Source organism: Geotrypetes seraphini, chromosome 8 (genome assembly GCF_902459505.1).
Source record: "Geotrypetes seraphini chromosome 8, aGeoSer1.1, whole genome shotgun sequence".
NCBI classification, from domain to species: Eukaryota; Metazoa; Chordata; class Amphibia; order Gymnophiona; family Dermophiidae; genus Geotrypetes; species Geotrypetes seraphini.
The window spans coordinates 13,694,073-13,711,666 of record NC_047091.1 but is presented as its reverse complement, the minus strand read 5'-3'; the positions used below and the strand labels follow the sequence as shown (position 1 = coordinate 13,711,666).

At 45.8% G+C, this 17,594-nt stretch overlaps 1 protein-coding gene across 8 annotated transcripts in view; it reads left to right on the top strand.

Annotated features, from left to right (window-relative positions):
- Positions 1-17,594, top strand: part of HNRNPR (heterogeneous nuclear ribonucleoprotein R) — a 160,173-nt gene that overhangs the window by 78,674 nt on the left and 63,905 nt on the right. For all 8 annotated transcript variants that reach the window (XM_033953569.1, XM_033953567.1, XM_033953568.1 and 5 more), the window contains 5 exons: positions 1,391-1,504; positions 9,929-10,105; positions 12,866-13,001; positions 14,853-15,058; positions 17,137-17,286. In XM_033953569.1, the coding sequence (XP_033809460.1) occupies positions 1,391-1,504; positions 9,929-10,105; positions 12,866-13,001; positions 14,853-15,058; positions 17,137-17,286 (783 nt within the window). The remainder of the gene's footprint in view (positions 1-1,390; positions 1,505-9,928; positions 10,106-12,865; positions 13,002-14,852; positions 15,059-17,136; positions 17,287-17,594) is intronic.

Sequence of the window (17,594 nt, the reverse complement as noted above, 5' to 3'; positions counted from 1 at the left end):
TTATTTGGATCGGACCAAGTCTCACAGATGTTCTACTCGGCTGTTCTTATCATTCAGTCTAAACAGACTTGGAGCTCCTGTCAGCAAGAAATCCATCTCCACTTGGCTGCTGAATTGTATCTCCTTTTGTTATGCTTGAGATGGGCTGACGCTTGAAGGCCATGTCACTGCATGTAAAGTTGGAGCACTGGTGACTTCAGTAGCTCATCTGCATTCCACTCCCACTGAGGACATCTGTAAAACAGCTACTTGGTTTTCAATTCATACCTTCACATCCCACTATTATTTGGAGAATCATTCAAAATGGGATAGCCAGTTCAGCCAATCGGTTCTATAAAATTTATTTGCCACTTTGATACCAACTTCCCTTCAACCCTTGTGGTTTCAGCAGGCCCATGGTAGTTGTTAATAACCCTTTTCTCAGAGACATGATCCTGGCAGCTAGTTAATCCCATATGTGAGAATATACTGACTGCTTGCCTGTGGACAAAGCAGTGTTACTCGCCTGTAGCAGGTTTTATCCGTCCATCTCCCCTAGTTAGCTTCTTTAACTTTTTTTATTGAACTGATGGGCCTATGAGCCGGCAAGGGGTGGGAAGGTACTCATGCATGCACGGTACAGACAGTCTTGTGATTTTTTTTTTTTAATGTGACAGTACACTTCTCCCTCAATATTCATTGGAGTTAGGGGCAGAGCCAGCCCGCGAATATTAAAAAACTGCAAATAATATTTGGGCCGGTTCTGACCCTTTCCCCAGAATCTCAGACCTTACCTTAAGCCCTCTGAGACTCCCTGGAACCGTACCTGGTGGTCTAGCGGGTTTTTGGGACAGGAGCGATCTTCCTACACTCCTGTGCAGATCACTCATAGGAAATGGCTGCCGTGAGCTCCCGTCGTAGCCTTCTTTCACTGTGTTCTGAGCTGCATGGATGACGTCACCCACATGTGAGAATATCTGCCTGCTGCCCTCAGTTAACACCTGCTACAGGTGAGTAACACCACTTTACCCCCTTAAGATAAGATGTGTTACGGAGTTTTGGTTATAACCATGTATCATCCTCATGTTTAACTACCTATATGGTGAAGACTTGACAACTAGCATTGAAACATGGGTGACTGGGGCCTGCACAAAGTTGCGGCTGCAGTTCTGGCCATGTTGTTGGTCTGACTGTATGGACCGTGTGGATCTTTTTCTGCTGTCATTTACTTTGTTGCTGTGTTAAGAGCACCTAAACAATAAGCTCTGTTTCGTAATGTGTGCTTAGTTTCCAGAATGGTTAATTCAGCTTTGCAATGATGTGCATTGTAACAGACTTGTTAAAACTTTTTAATGTGCTAGTCAGAACTGATCTATATGATAAGGAGTACTAATTTCTTTCATCCTCTTAGGCATTGCTAGAGAGAACAGGATATACTCTGGATGTAACAACAGGACAGAGGAAGTATGGAGGTCCCCCACCTGACAATGTTTATTCAGGATCACAACCTGGAGTTGGAACAGAGGTTAGACTTGTTCATTCAAATTTAGCTTTCTCTGCAATTATGAATTGAAAACATTTAGGAAACAATTTTAAATTGTTGCTTGTAGAAATCCATATCAGTACCTGGCTTAATTTTAACCTGTTCTGAATATTGAGATAGCTCTGCATTATTAAGGTAGAAGTGGTTGAAGTATGTGCTTGGAAAGCAGTGTAGAGGATGTCAGATTTTATTATTTTGGATTTGATAGGTGATTAACATTTTAAACCAGATACAATGGGTAGTTCTTGTACAATCCTTTTCTATTCCTGGACAAGTGGGTTATGCATCCCATGTTATGAGTCTGCTTGTAGGAAGCCTCATTTACATAATTTTTTTCTGACCTTCCTCTTACCTCAGGACTGCCTTCTGGTCACAAGTTGCTTTCCTACAAGTGAAACAATAGGACTCTATAGCTTTCCCTTTCTTGACGGCCTAGGACAAAAATGGCTACAACTAGTCTTTTGGTCTGGTCACCCTTAAATATGTCTTTTGCCAGTATCCAATCTACTGTTTCTTTCTACATCTTTCCAGCTTTGTCGTGCACAGATCCTTTCCTTCGGATTACAGACTCCAGTGTGCTTCTACTTACTGTTCCCTCCTTTCTTCCGAAGATGGTCTCTAGTTTCCACATAAATCAGGTGTTATGGTTGCTTGTCTTTACTCCCTCAGGATCGAATAAATATGACCGAGTTCTGAAGTCTTTAGATGTGCACAGACTCCTGTTGAAGTATTTGGAACGAGTTCAGAGTTTCCGACCACTTGTTTGTGCTGATTGGTCCTGCCCGTAAAGGCAGGCTGGCTTTGAAAGCCACCATTTCCAGATGGATCCGCATGGCTTTTTCATCTGCCTATATTTCAGCTGTAAAGCGGCCTCTGCTTTGGTGAAGGCTCATTCCACTAGAAGTGTTTTCTTCATCTGCAATTTCTCTTGAAGAGATTTATAGGGCTGCTACTTGGTTATCCTTGCATACTTTTACAAAGTTTTACAGGATTGACATGACGGCCAAGCAAGATACTGCTTTTAGTTCTTCCATTCTGGCAGCCAGCTCATCTGTCCCACCCTGACTTTACAGGACTGCTGTGTTACATCTGACTTGTCCAGGAATAGAGTGGGATTGTACAAAAACAAAAGATTAGGTTCTTATCATTGCTAATCTTCTTTCTTGTAAATCCATTCTTTGTTCCTGGAACCCATCGTGGGAGTTGCGGATTTGCCGATTGTCTGCCTCAATAAGTACTAGTAAGCTGGACTTCTGTTTTTTTGACCAGCCTTTCTAAGAGTACTATCTGAACCTGATATGAACTTTGCCTTGGCGAACCCCCCCCCCCCTTTCCCCCTCTGTTAGTGCAGGCTATGTCTCCTTATAGCACAGTTCTTTTCAGGTTTATACTGTTTGCAAACCTGTTTCAGTTGTTTGATAGTTATGTAATTTCATGTTATGAGCAGATTAGGCTTGTTGGAGAGTTTCCCGTACACCTCCCTTTTGTCTGTGTCCTCTACAGGAGTGACTCTGTGCTTTTTCATGAACTGGTAACCAGAGAGCAGTCCTGAGGTAAGAGGGTAGGGTCAGAAAAAATTATGTAAATGAGGTTTCCTACAAGCAGTCTCGCGACATGGAATACATAACCTACTTGTCCAGGAATAGAGTGTGGATTTACAAGAAAGAAGATTAGCAAAGGTAAGAACCTAATCTTTTGTTACTGCCACAACCTGTCTACTAATTACTTTTTCCAGTGCAATAGGTGAGACATTCTAGACCATAGGATTATTTCCCTTTACCCGCATGGACTGCAGAAGAGAACCATTCCAGGTTTTCCACTCTGCCTCTAGGGTACTTCATAGGCTAGCTTAGCTCATCCCATCAGTCTTTCTCTTCTGCATGGCTGCAGGTGTTAGAGTTTGCTCTCCCACATTTATCCTACATAATAAAACCCTAAGCGCGCATGTGCACTTAGGGTTTCGTGTTCCCTGCCGCCGTGGTGTGTGATCCATGGCCGTGTTCCAACCCGGCGGCAGGGAACATTCTGGCCACTCCCCTTCTCCCGCCCTCACTCACCATGGAAGCCAGGCAAGCTCTCTCCCTGCCTGCGTCCTCGGCAGGGAACATACCTCCCGCCCTCACTCGCCCCTGCCGCCGCCGCTGATGCTGATCCTCCTCTAAAGAGCAGCCTGCGATGGTGGCCGGCTTTAGCGAACCTCGCAGTCCGCTTTCCAACCTCGGGATTGCGTCAGGGAACGTGCTACCGAATTGGAGAGCGGCCTGCGAGGTTCGCTAAAGCCAGCCACCACGATCGCAGGCTGCTTTGAAGAGGAGCAGGCTAGAAGACGCCGGGATGGAGGGAAGGTAAGAAGCGGATCAATACCGGGGGCCAGGGAGAGAGGGAAAGGGGGCTGCTTTGGGGGGAGTGGTGTGCTGGGGGGTGACAGAAGGGGCCATGGAGAGATAGGGAAAGGGGGCTGCTTTGGGGGGTGGAGGTGTGCTGGGGACAGACAGTTTTGCTCTGGGGGAAAGACAGAAGGGGCCATGGAGAGACAAGGAGAGAGAAAGGGGCTGCTTTGGGGGGAAGTGTGCTGGGAACAGACGGCTTTGCTCGGGGGGGGAGACAGAAGGGGCCATGGAGAGACAGGGAGAGGGAAAGGGGGCTGCTTGGGGCAAACAGCTTTGCTCTGGGGGGAAAGACAGAAGGGGCCATGGAGAGATAGGGAGAGGGAAAGGGGGCTGCTTTGGGGGGGAGGTGTGCTGGGGACAGACAGCTTTGCTCGGGAGGGGGGGGGGGGGAGACAGAAGGACACAGACAGCGGCCAAGGAGAGAGAGAGAAAAAAAACACAGACACATCTATTCTAGCACCCGTTAATGTAACGGGCTTAAATTTGGTGTAGTTTTGTTACCTTTCGTGGTTCTTTCGTGTTTCAAGCACTTTTTAAAGCTGCCTGCTTGAGAATTAAGAACATAAAAAAATTTTAAGACAGCTAATTTAGGTGTCAAAGCTGCTGTATCTATGTTATTTGTGGCCCGAGCCTGCATGGCTTGGCTGCATGCGCTCGAGTCTGAGTTGGTAGATTCTCCTCCTCAGCTTCGTATGGCTGGGGCAAACTACCTGATAGGCTCTTGTGAGAGTACTGGCAGTCTCTGCCTATTCGATATTGGCCCGCCAAATGTTCTGGGTTCGGCAGTGGGCTGGAGATTCCACCTCCAAGGCAACCCTGGCTTGTCTTTCTTTTAAGGGGCAGTTATTATTTGTAAAGGGTTGGATAATCTCATGGCTGCGGTGATGGCCCGATGCCCTAAGTCTCTGCCGGATGGTCGGGCCAGATCTAAAGGACCTTCTGCAGTTTTCTCCCTCCTCGGTGCAGAGCTCTTCACGGAGCATCAGAGGGTGATATGCGGGATATAGACGTTCCCAGCCTGCCACCACCCGTCCTGCCCATCCTGCCAGCAAGACACAGTGACGCCAGGAAGCCGGGGATCCCTCTAACAATAGGGGGGTCGGCTTTCAGAGTTTGTCTGCCTGGTTGCGCCTTACCACAGATCAGTGGGTTTTGGATGACATTCGATTGGGCTACAAGCTGGAATTTGACCAACCGCTGTCCGATTGGTTTGTCCCCTCTCCTGCAGGGGGTCAGGAAAAAACACTTAGAGTCCAAGCTACAGTTCAGCGCTTGTTGGATGTTGAAGCAATAGAGCCTATGCCAAGCGATTTTTCAGGCTTAGGCAGATACTCTGTTTATTTTATCGTGCCAAATAAAGGGTCAGAGGATTCAAGACCTTTTCTAGCTCCGCAACATGTGAATGTGGCCCTAAAGATTCCTTGGTTCCGGCTGGAGACCGTGAAGTTGGTCATTGCGGCGGTGTCCAGGGGAGTTTCTGGTCTCCTTGGATCTTACGGAAGCATACCTGCACATCCCCATTTTTCCAGCTCACTACAACTTTCTGAGGTTTCATGTGCTGGGTCAGCGTTGTCAGTTTCCAGCTCTACATTTTTTGGCTTAGCTACAGCAACCCGGACGTCCACCAAGCTGATGGTGGCAGTAGCAGCTCATCTGAGGAAGATGGGGTTGCAAGTTCACCCATATCTGGACAACTGGTTGATCAGAGCGCCCTCGTTGGAAGAGGGGTGTTCTACGGCAGAATGGGTGTTCCGGGGACTGGAATTCTTGGCCTGGATTGTCAACTTCCGAAAGAGCCACTTGCTGCCCACATGATCCCTAGAATACCTAGGAATTCTGTTCAGTGAGGCAGTGGATTGTGTTTCCTGGCCCGAACCTCGCAGACAAGCTGTGTGCGCAGATTTCAGCCCTGTTGAAATCGGCTACATCAGCGTGGTACTACTTGCTGGTGTTGGGCTCCATGGTAGCCGTGCTGGATGTGGTCCCCTGGGCGAGGGTGCTCATGTGTTCTCTTCAACATGCCTTGCTTTCTCAGTGGGTGCCACTTGGAGGTGCATCTGCCATGGATGTCGGAGGCCAGAGCAAGGATGGTGGCGTCACCCGCAATTGCTCTGCAAGGGCGTACCGTTGCAGATTGTCTCCGGGATTGTGGTAACCATGGATGCGAGTCTTCGAGGCTGGGGGGGCTCTCTGCGATCATCATCCCCTTCAAGGTTGTTGGACCCCATTGCAGAGGAAGTGGTCCATCAACAGGCTGGAGCGCAAGGCCATTCGGCTGTCCCTGAGAGTGTGGCAAACCCATCTATCAGTCGACAAGGAGAGCACAAGAGCTCTTCTTTGGCTCAGGAGGCTCGGCTTTTGTTCCTTTGGGCGGACCGTCATCTCCTGGCACTGACTGCGTCCCATGTGTCCGGAGTGGACAATGTTCAAGTGAACTTCCTCATTCGTCAAAGTTTGGTTCCAGGCGAGTGGACCCTGTCACCTCAGACATTTCATAAGTTTGTGCGTCGTTGGGGTCAACCCCGCCTCAATCTCATGGCTCCGGCGTGAAAAAGGAAAGCGTACTGCTTCTTCAGCTGAATATGCGAGCCCAGAAGCACAGGGATCGATGCCCTAGTATAGCTGGGTCCTCCGGATGATGTTCTATACCAGGGGTGTCCAACCTGCGGCCCCGTGAAGTATTTTGTGTGGCCCCGGTCGAGGGTGATGCAGTGTTTTCCTCTGCTGCCCACGGGTGTTTACCGTCTTGCCGGCTCCCTCCTCTGTCTTGCTGCAGCGTTTGTGCATTTGTGCGACCCCAGAAACATTTTTTCGGCCAAAGCGGCCCAGGGAAGCCAAAAGGTTGGACAATCCTGTTCTATACGTCTCACCATATTAGGCAAGGTTCTTCTGTGAATTGCGACTCATCCAGGCAGTCATTCTAGGGTCTCCCGATTGGCAGCGGAGACCCTGTGTACAGATCTGCAGCGACTGCGAGTAGAACGCGGTCTTGCACCTGATTGCCTCCATGGTTTTTCTTACTCGGTGGCCGGTGGCCTTGGAAGCTCCAGGTCGCCTTGCTTTTACGGCTTGGCTCTTGAGCGTGCAGCCTTGGAATGTAAAGGCTATTTGGAGTTTGTTTGCTGTGCTTCTCAAATCTAAGAAGTCTTTCATAGTGTCATCCTACACTGGGGCGCGGTACACTTTCAGACATTGGTGTACCCTGGATCAAGTAGACCATTTTTTGGCTCTTGTGTCGCAGGTCTGTGTGTGTTGATGTTGCAGTCAGTTTATCAGGAAGTCATTCAGTTTGCATCTGTACAATTCATCAAAATGTGAAACTTATGCTTTCTACTATTTTCCCTTCCAGATGACTACAGTTTGCTTTTGAGCAAGATTATTTTGAGGTTAACTCAAAAGACTGCATGTTGCCCTGGGAGGATGCCCTGGAGGAGTATCTTGCTGATTACTTTAAAGAAAAACACTGATGATGATATTTCATTTAAGCAATGGATTCACACAGATCAGGATTCGTTAGAAACTTGGCTATTATCCTTAGATGATTTTTCTTCAGAATTAGTTGGCAACATTTGTAAACTGACCAGTCACCATTTCATCTCCAAGCACCAAGGAAGGAAATGAAAGAAAATCTAAAAGAAGGTCATGTCATTATTTTGATAGGCTTTGCTGAGAATTATTCCTTTATTCAAGATACAGTGCAGGGATTTTATTGGGAAAATATTCAAGCAACACTCCACTCTTTTGTTTATGCAACCTTGATATCCAGTGTCTCTGTGCATATATGATCAGTGACTGCTTGCACCACAACATGATAGCTATTCATATGAGCATTTGAAGAACATTTTACCTCTTTTAGAGCTTATTCACTACTTCAGTGATTATTCTGCTTCTCAATACAAAAAACATTTCAATAATCTTTGCAATCATAATAATGTTCATGTCACAGCTGAATGGAACTTTTTGGCATCAGCCATTGAAAATCACCCTTTGATGGGATTGGAGGAACCATAAAATGTTTAACTGCCTATGCTAGTTTATAATACCTCTTTAGAACCAAATTTTGACATCAAAGGATTAGTTTGGCTTTTGCAACAAAAGTGTCCCTGGTATCAAATATTTCTTTTTCCCAAAGGAGGGCATTGAAGCATCAAGACTTGTTCAGGAAGAAAGGTTTAGCAGAGGTTATACAGTTGCTCGGACAAGGGAAAATCCTCAATTCAAGCCCGTTGAGCAACTAAAATAGGTATTAGCAAAAATTCAAATGACACCACCTCATCATTCATTGAAGTGTTCTGGAACATGAATATTTTCCTGCTGTTCAAGTATCCAGCCTGGTCAGTATTTAGCTTGCATTTATGACCATTTTTGGTGGATTGGCTATATATGTGAGATCTCAGTTGAGGAACATGATGCCTTGATCAACGTTTTGCACCCTTGAAGGGTACTACTACTCTACTACTTTTTTAGATATATTTGTGTAGGAAGAAATGCAAAAGTTTTCTTCCATTTGCATCTTTGCTTTCCTGACTACTCAACAGCCTCTCTTAACTTTTTCAGATATTTTAGCCTGTCATCTTCTTTCTGTAATCTTGTAGTTTATGAAAGCTAACCTCTTTCTTTAACTTCTCAGCTACCACTTTTGAGACCAGAGCAGCCTCCTTTTCCTCTTACTTTCTTTCTTTCCTCATAAAATGGTTTGTTGCCCTTACAATAGCTCCTTTCAGTTTTGCCTACTACTTTCCTACTTCTTCCAGATGTCCCATCTAGACAACAGTTCCTTGACGAAATCCCTCATCTGAACAAAGTAAGTCTAGAACCTTTACTTCTGATATAGTTAGAAAAACATGTCCAGTTGTAGCAATGTAACACAGCTGCTTTTGAAGAGGAGAGATGAGCATCATATGCAAAGTGTATCAGCATTAATAAACACCAGAGTATTAGTCTGAAAAAATCTTTGAATCCTCTAATGCAGGGATCTCAAAGTCCCTCCTTGAGGGCCACAATCCAATCAGGTTTTCAGGATTTCCCCAATGAATATGCATTGAAAGCAGTGCATGCACATAGATCTCATGCATATTCATTGGGGAAATCCTGAAAACCCGACTGGATTGCGGCCCTCAAGGAGGGACTTTGAGACCTCTGCTCTAATGGGAAAGAGAGGAGACATCTAGGGCCTGTAGATGCATATGGAAGTCCTTGCTTTCTAAATGATTAAAATAATTTCTAGTGAGACTCTTGTATAAGCAACATTCACAGGGTTTTGGTGTCACTGTGGTGCAAAATTTAATATTCAAAGTATTTTTTATTCAAAGTATTTTGTTATACAGTGGTACCTTGGATTACGAGCATAATCCGTTCCAGGAGCATGCTCGTAATCCAAAATGCTCGTTTATCAAAGCGAGTTTCCCCATAGGAAATAATGAAAACTCGCTTTGATGCGTTCCCCCGAGATCCGGCATTGCTCATTGCTCCCCTCGAAGGCCCCCCTTGCGATCCGGCACCCCCCCTCCCCACGACGCAATTGGGCACCCCCCTGCCACAATCCAGCAACCCCCCCCCCCCCGACACGATCGGCACCCCCCCCCCCCCCCGACACGATTGGGCACCCCCCATCCCCGCCGCTTCTTACCCTCTTCTGGTCACCCCGAAGATCGGCTTCATCGTCTGCTGGGCCTTGAGAATGCGCAGATGCTCAAGGCCCAGCAGACGAGGAGGCCGATCTTCAGGGTGCCCAGATGAGGGTAAGAAGCGGCGGGAGGGTGCCCAATCGTGTCGGGAGGGGGGGTGCCCGATCGCATCGGGGGGAGGGGGACGTTCGTAAATCGAGTCATGCTCGGTTTCCGAGGAACGATTTTGCAAATGTTTTGCTCGTCTTGCAAAACACTCGCAAACCGGTGCACTCGTAAACCGAGGTATCACTGTATTATTTTTTTAATACTTATGCCTTTCAGACTTTCTGAAGAAGTTAGGTATATGTTGATTTAACAGGTTTTGGTTTCTTTCTTTTTCCCCAAAGGTATTTGTTGGCAAGATCCCAAGAGATCTGTACGAGGATGAGTTGGTACCCCTCTTTGAAAAAGCTGGTTCTATATGGGATCTACGTTTGATGATGGATCCTCTGTCTGGCCAGAATAGAGGTTATGCTTTCATCACATTCTGTGGCAAGGATGCTGCACAGGAGGCAGTCAAACTGGTGAGCATTGTTCCTAATTCTGTGTGTATTTCTAAGAGCTTGTCAGACTAGAATAAAATTGTCTTAAGTATTTCCAATATGTTAATTTTACAGCAATCTATAGTTGCATAGTTCTGTTTTTATAATATTTATTGATTCTTACAAAATTCTAATCAAAAAAACAAAAACCAGAACTGATTTTAATCTGTTCTTGCCTTAACATCCCATTAAGGTTTACTTACAGCACTCCATAACAATGTTAATGCGTGTCATTTGCCTCAAAGCTCATTTTATGTACTAGATTCTAAGTTAATAAATTAGTACAGTGGTGCCTCACACAACGAACTTAATTGGTTCCAGGAGCAAGTTTGTTATGCGAAAAGTTCGTTATGTGAAACGCGTTTTCCCATAACAATACATGTTAAAAAAAATAATTCGTTCTGTAGCATAAAATATGCTAAGATGACATAAAAAAAGATAATTTTTTTGTTATTATTTTTATTTAGATACATCTAAAAACATACCGTATTTGCCGGCGTATAAGACGACTTTTCAGTACCTTAAAATCCTCCCCAAAGTCGGGGGTCGTCTTATACGCCGGGTACTGTTTACATGCCCTTACTTTACATGCCCTAACATCTCCTTCTTTACCTCCTTACGGTGCTTACGGTAAGTCCTCCTGGCCCTGGCGACCACCCCCTAGTTGTTCGGGCCAGGAGGGAGCCTAAATCCTCCTGGCCACGGTGACCCCCTAACCCCACCCCGCACTACATTACGGGCAGGAGGGATCCCAGGCCCTCCTGCCCTCGACGCAAACCCCCCTCCCCCCAACGACCACCCCCCCCCCCAGAACCTCCGACCGCCGACCCGCGACCCCCCTGGCCGACCCCCACGACACCCCCACCCCCCTTCCCCGTACCTTTCTGTAGTTGGCCGGACAGACGGGAGCCAAACCCGCCTGTCCGGCAGGCAGCCAACGATGGAATGAGGCCGGATTGGCCCATCCGTCCCAAAGCTCCGCCTACTGGTGGGGCCTAAGGCGCCTGGGCCAATCAGAATAGGCCCGGGAGCCTTAGGCCCCGCCCCCAGGAGGGACCTAAGGCTCCCGGGCCTATTCTGATTGGCCCAGGCGCCTTAGGCCCCACCAGTAGGCGGAGCTTTGGGACGGATGGGCCAATCCGGCCTCATTCCATCGTTGGCTGCCTGCCGGACAGGCGGGTTTGGCTCCCGTCTGTCCGGCCAACTACAGAAAGGAAGGGGGGTGGGGGTGTCGTGGGGGTCGGCCAGGGGGGTCGCGGGTCGGCTGGGGGGGCGGTCGGAGGTTCTTGGGGGGGGCGGTCGTTGGGGGGAGGGGGGTTTGCGTCGAGGGCAGGAGGGCCTGGGATCCCTCCTGCCCGTAATGTAGTGCAGGGTGGGGTTAGGGGGTCGCCGTGGCCAGGAGGACTTGGGCTCCCTCCTGGCCCGATATTGTCGGGGAGTTGGGGAATCGGCGGGGCAAGAGGGCTTGGGCTCCTTTTTGCCCCGATCGTGTCGGGGAGTCGGGGGGGCAAGAGGGAGCCAGGCGGAGAGAGGGCAGTTAAGCGCAGTGCCTGCGCGGAAGGATGCAGCTCGGGCGACTTCGTTGTGTGAAACGAAGTTCGTTGTAGGGAGCAAGACATAAAGTTCGTTGTGCGCAGCGTTCGCTGTGCGAGGCGTTCGTTATGCGAGGCACCACTGTACTATTAATAAATGACCCTGAAATGCTTTAATGTACTGTCTCCAATATCTACCCTTGTTCAGGTTCCTTTGTATATGGGAAGTTTTAAATTGACTTGATTTTATATGAAGAGTTAGTATCAGGAATATTATTTTTAGAGAATTCAGTAGGCAGTTCCATTGTGCTTTTTATATTTGAGGAACTCCTAATATTCTGATGGCTTTGTACCTTTTATAGCCAGTCCGTTCCTTATGAATTTTGGTATTTCAGGAAACTGCGGTGCTGGTTCTTCAGGACCCTCTATGAGCATCTTACTGAAGAAGAGGGTAGAATATATTTTTAGGTCTGCATTCATTGTTTATTCTTAGCTAAATTTCAAGACAAGAAATTTATAAATATGGGTTGCAATCAAAAAAGGGTCACACCTTTTATTTCAAAAAATGATGTAGGAAAACACATTGAGGAGGAAGGGGGTCACCTAGGACACAATGAAAGCAATAAAGCCAATTGTAAGCAATTTGATAGTACAGTTTTCGCTTTCTGATGATACTGCTTATTTAAAATGCTGAGAAGTGGAGGCGCGTTTGTCTAGTCTGTCTTTCAAGTAGAGCCTCAATTTCATGGAGTTTACACTATCTGCTTCTTACCCTGCACAGTGCCATATACGTTTAGTAATATAATGTGTTAGAGGAGTACCTTCTTGTTCATTCAGGTAGACTTTATTGTGTTATATGATGTTTTATAAGACATAAAAGAAGAATTTCAAATATCAAGTATTATGTTCTCTTAAGCTTCCATGGCTGACATCGTGATTGTTGCAGTTGTTTGGGTCTTGCCATATTTGAGTAAGTAGACTGAATCACCGCTGTTTCAGCCATCATACATGATGACTAAAACGTGTTTTCTACTTATACATGCCAAGATCTAGACAACTACAGCTGTCATCCAAGTATTACCTTCCTGATACTTCTCAGTCTAGTCCAGGGTCCAGTGGACACCCTGTTTTTTTAACATGCAGAGTATTGTCTGTCCCTCAATGAAGTGAAAAGATGCTATATCCTAATCTTTTATTTATTTTACCTTAGTGTGATAACTATGAAATACGTCCTGGAAAACACTTGGGAGTGTGCATCTCTGTGGCTAACAATAGGCTGTTTGTTGGATCTATTCCAAAGAATAAGACAAAGGAAAACATCTTGGACGAATTCAGTAAAGTCACAGGCAAGGAGAGCTTGTCTTTTCTTTCAGTTAAGATAAGTGTTTGGGAGCAGCAGAGAATTGTGCTTTGCAGTGTCTGACATCTACAGGTCTAGTTTCAGCTTCATCCCCCTTTCTTTCTGACGCTAGTGGTATTTGCAGTCTTTTTCTACCTTTTGTCATCTCTGGTTTCTGCTTTCATCTTTTTTTCACTCTCTTCCTTCCAGCGTCTGCCCCTTTCATCCACTGTCTGCCTCTCCCCCTTCCATCCAGCCTGTGCTCCCTCTCTCCTTTTTACATGATACATTCCAGCTTCAGTGCTCTCTTCATTTTTACCTCTCCTACACCAGATCTACCATCGTTGTCCCTCTCTGCTTATTTTTTTGCTGACCCCTTCCTATCATCAATCTACTTTCTCATGCCTGTCTCTCCCCTTCCCCTCCTCTAATCTCCCTGCCAGCCGTTTCCTTCCTTTTTTCATTCTCCCTTCCCTCCTCCTCCTGTCCAGCAGTAACACTCTTCCCTTCTTCCCCTCCCAGCAGCATCTCTCCTTCTCCCTCTCGAGTAGCAGCTGTCCCTTTTTTTCCCTTGCCCAGCAGCTTCCCTTCAGGTTCAGTAGCAGCTGTCCCTTTTTTTCCCTTGCCCAGCAGCTTCCCTTCAGGTTCAGTAGCAGCTGTCCCTTTTTTTCCCTTGCCCAGCAGCTTCCCTTCAGGTTCAGTAGCAGCTGTCCCTTTTTTCCCCTTGCCCAGCAGCTTCCCTTCAGGTTCAGTAGCAGCTGTCCCTTTTTTTCCCTTGCCCAGCAGCTTCCCTTCAGGTTCAGTAGCAGCTGTCCCTTTTTTTCCCTTGCCCAGCAGCTTCCCTTCAAGTTCAGTAGCAGCTGTCCCTTTTTTTCCCTTGCCCAGCAGCTTCCCTTCAGGTTCAGTAGCAGCTGTCCCTTTTTTCCCCTTGCCCAGCAGCTTCCCAGACTCCTTTCCCTCCTCCCCTCCCAGCAGCATCTCTTCTTCTCCCTCTCCAGTAGCATCTGTCCCTTTTTTTCCCTTGCCCAGCAGCTTCCCTTCAGGTTCAGTAGCAGCTGTCCCTTTTTTCCCCTTGCCCAGCAGCTTCCCAGACTCCTTTCCCTCCTCCCCTCCCAGCAGCATCTCTTCTTCTCCCTCTCCAGTAGCATCTGTCCCTTTTTTTCCCTTGCCCAGCAGCTTCCCTTCAGGTCCAGTAGCAGCTATCCCTTTTTTTCCCTTGCCCAGCAGCTTCCCAGACTCCTTTCCCTCCTCCCCTCCCATCAGCATCTCTTCTTCTCCCTCTCCAGTAGCAGCTGTCCCTTTTTTCCCTTGCCCAGCATCTTCCCAGACTCCAATAGTGGCTTTCTCCCCTCTGCAGCTCTCATTTAATTCCCAGCGTAGCAATTCAGGAAGGCAGCCTGGGATCCTTTGTTGGGTCGCACCGCATCTGAGGAAAGAGGAAGTTGCATCATCAGAGGCAGCCGTGACTCAGCAAAAGCCCCGAGGCTGCCTTCGTGAATCGCTGCGCTGGGAAGTAAAGGAGAGCTGCAGAGAGGGGAGAAAGCCACTGTCGGAGGCTCCCCAAGATCTCTCCGGCCCAGCGCGGACTTCAGCTGTTGATCTTGCCGGCCCTGCACAGACCGGCAAAAATTTCCTGCGGACCGGTGGTTGAAGAACAGCGGTCTAGTAACAATTTTTGTTACATGCTTTTATTTACTCCAGTTTGTCCAGTTGTTCATGTTCAACTCTACCTATGGAAATAAAAAATATGCATCATTTATGATGTAGTTTTCAGATCATTCAGATGTTTTCAGAGATACTGTTTAGTTTTTCTGGGAGAGACAGGCATTAATTAAAATATTTTTTTTTTCTCTGACAGAGGGTTTGGTTGATGTAATTTTATATCATCAGCCCGATGACAAGAAGAAAAACCGTGGGTTCTGCTTCCTGGAGTATGAAGATCATAAGTCCGCAGCACAGGCACGGCGCAGGCTAATGAGTGGGAAAGTGAAAGTCTGGGGCAATGTTGTGACTGTGGAATGGGCTGATCCTGTTGAAGAACCAGACCCAGATGTCATGGCAAAGGTATTCCATTTAGGTTTATGGCGGGTAATTCTGTGAAGGGCACATAGTTTTTAAGTGGTAAAGTGTGCATCTACTTTGGGGTGTGGTAATCATTTATGCATGGATGTGGCAACATAAGTGCATAAGGGGGGATTTTTCAAAGAACACTAAGCGCATTAGCATGTGCTAAGACGTTCAAAAGGAGTATAATGGGCATCTTTAGTAGTTAGCACATGCTAATACGCTTAATGTACTTTGATGAACTCCCCCCTAAATGACTCCTTAGTACTGACTAGCTGAAAAATATGTGCCATGGCATGAACTATGCCAGTGGGTATATATGGGGATAGCATTTGGTTGGAATGCATGAGAACATGCATACATTATAAAATACTATAATTGCGCAGGCATATTTTCCACCTGCTTAGGGCTAGTATAAGTGTCCACATCTGCCAAGGATGCTAGCCTTTTTTTTTTTTTAATTCTTTATTCATTTTTCCATCTTACAACAAGTGCACAATACTGTATCATATTAACTTTTACATATCACTTGATATTCATACAATTATTCATAATTTATTTCCCCCCCCCCCATCTACACTTCCCACAAGTAATTTAATTCAAAATATCATTATATATTATATTTCAATCTATTAATCAGACCTTTAAAAGAACTATTTACCCTTCATTAGGAAAATGATGTCTATTCATTGGAATAATTTGTTAATGGCCCCAAATCTTTTTAAAATTATTGTAATTCCCTTTTTGTATGGCAATTGATCTTTCCATTTTATAAATATGACATAATGAATTCCACCAAAATGTGTAGCTAAGCTTATTGTAATTTTTTCAATTGTTGATAATATGTTGTATGGCGACTCCTGTCATAATAAATAAAAGCTTGTTGTTATTTGATGAAATTTGACTTTTTGCTCTCATTGACATCCCAAACAGAATTGTATCATATGATAAAGCAACATGGTTTTCTAGTAAACAATTAATTTGAGACCAAATAGATTTCCAAAAAACCATGATACAGTGATAATAAAATATTAAATGATCCAAAGTCCCTACTTCCAGATTACAATGCCAGCATCTATTAGACCTAGAGCTATCTAACTTTTGTAATCTAACAGGGGTCCAAAAAGCTCTATGTAACAAAAAAAACCAAGTTTGTCTCATAGATGCAGACACTGTACATCTCATTCTCCAAGACCAAATTCGTGGCTGTATACGCGATATGGTATTCTTCCATGATTGGCCTTTTAGTCAGATCCAATTGAGTGCCAGTGTATTGTGTATTTCATCATTCATGCTTTTTAAGACTCCTGAGGCAGGCCTGAGGGCCAAAACATGTACATGTTGAGTCATTGAATGTGTTATTTTGAGGTTTGAACAATAAAGACCTTCATATCATCAGACAGATTGGAGGACATATTTTCCAGTATCCCAGGATGCACCAGGGAGGGGATGGGCTAGCTGGCTGGAGGGAGTAGTCATTCCTCCGACAGCCATCTAATTAAAGGTACAGAGGAGAGGAGGCGGGGGGGATGTTGTGATGCAGCAGGAGAGAATGAGCATGTCTCCTGCTGCTTGGGTGGAGGGGGGGAGGATTGCTTGTCAGTGGGCATCTCTCCTGCTGCGAGGGGGGAGGGGTTGTGTGGCAGTGGGAGAGACTATGCATATATCCCGCTGTTGGGGGGGGATGTTCGCTTCTCAAAATGGCTTTTCTAGCAGTCTCCGACACTGCCATGCTGGGGTTTTAAACAGTGCTGTCACTGAACCGGCACCCCTGGACCAGTCGCTGATTTTTGTCTCCAAAAGCCGATGCCGCACTTGGAGAATGGCTCGTCAATTTTAAAGAATCCACCGAGGTGCTCATTTTAATGTTGAAGAGCCCATTTGCATGTCAGTGTTGGAGACTGCTAGAAACCTCGCTAAAAATAGAGATAAGCCATTTTGAGGATCTGCCGTTGGAAAACAGTTTAGCGATGGCGTTAAAATTTTGAGAATATGGGCCTGAGTTGCTTCATTCTAGTGCTATATCATTAAGGGCTTGCTTTCATGACTTGCTTGTTTTTTGTATATTCACTTGCTAGGTTAAAGTTTTATTTGTGAGGAATTTGGCAACCACAGTGACGGAAGAAATATTGGAGAAAGCTTTTTCACATTTTGGAAAACTGGAACGAGTAAAGAAATTAAAAGACTATGCATTTGTGCATTTTGAGGACAGAGATGCAGCAGTAAAGGTAAAAATACTCAGTAATGTAGTAGTATCTTAACATTTTTTTAAAGAAAAACACAAAGGTCTTTGTCACTTGCAAAAGATTGATACAAATTTTTTTTTTCTTGTTACTTGTAAGCATAAGCCACCTGAAGTAGTAGATGCTTGCAGACAAGATTTGATTTTTGATTTCTAGAATTCTAATGTTTTGTTGAAAAGCTTTAAAAACAATGGGAACAGTGGATAAATGCAACATCTCTAAAAAGGAGGATTCATGGCAGGTGCTTTTTCTGTCACTTGTCTATTCAATCCTATGTCTTACACTTGTTTACT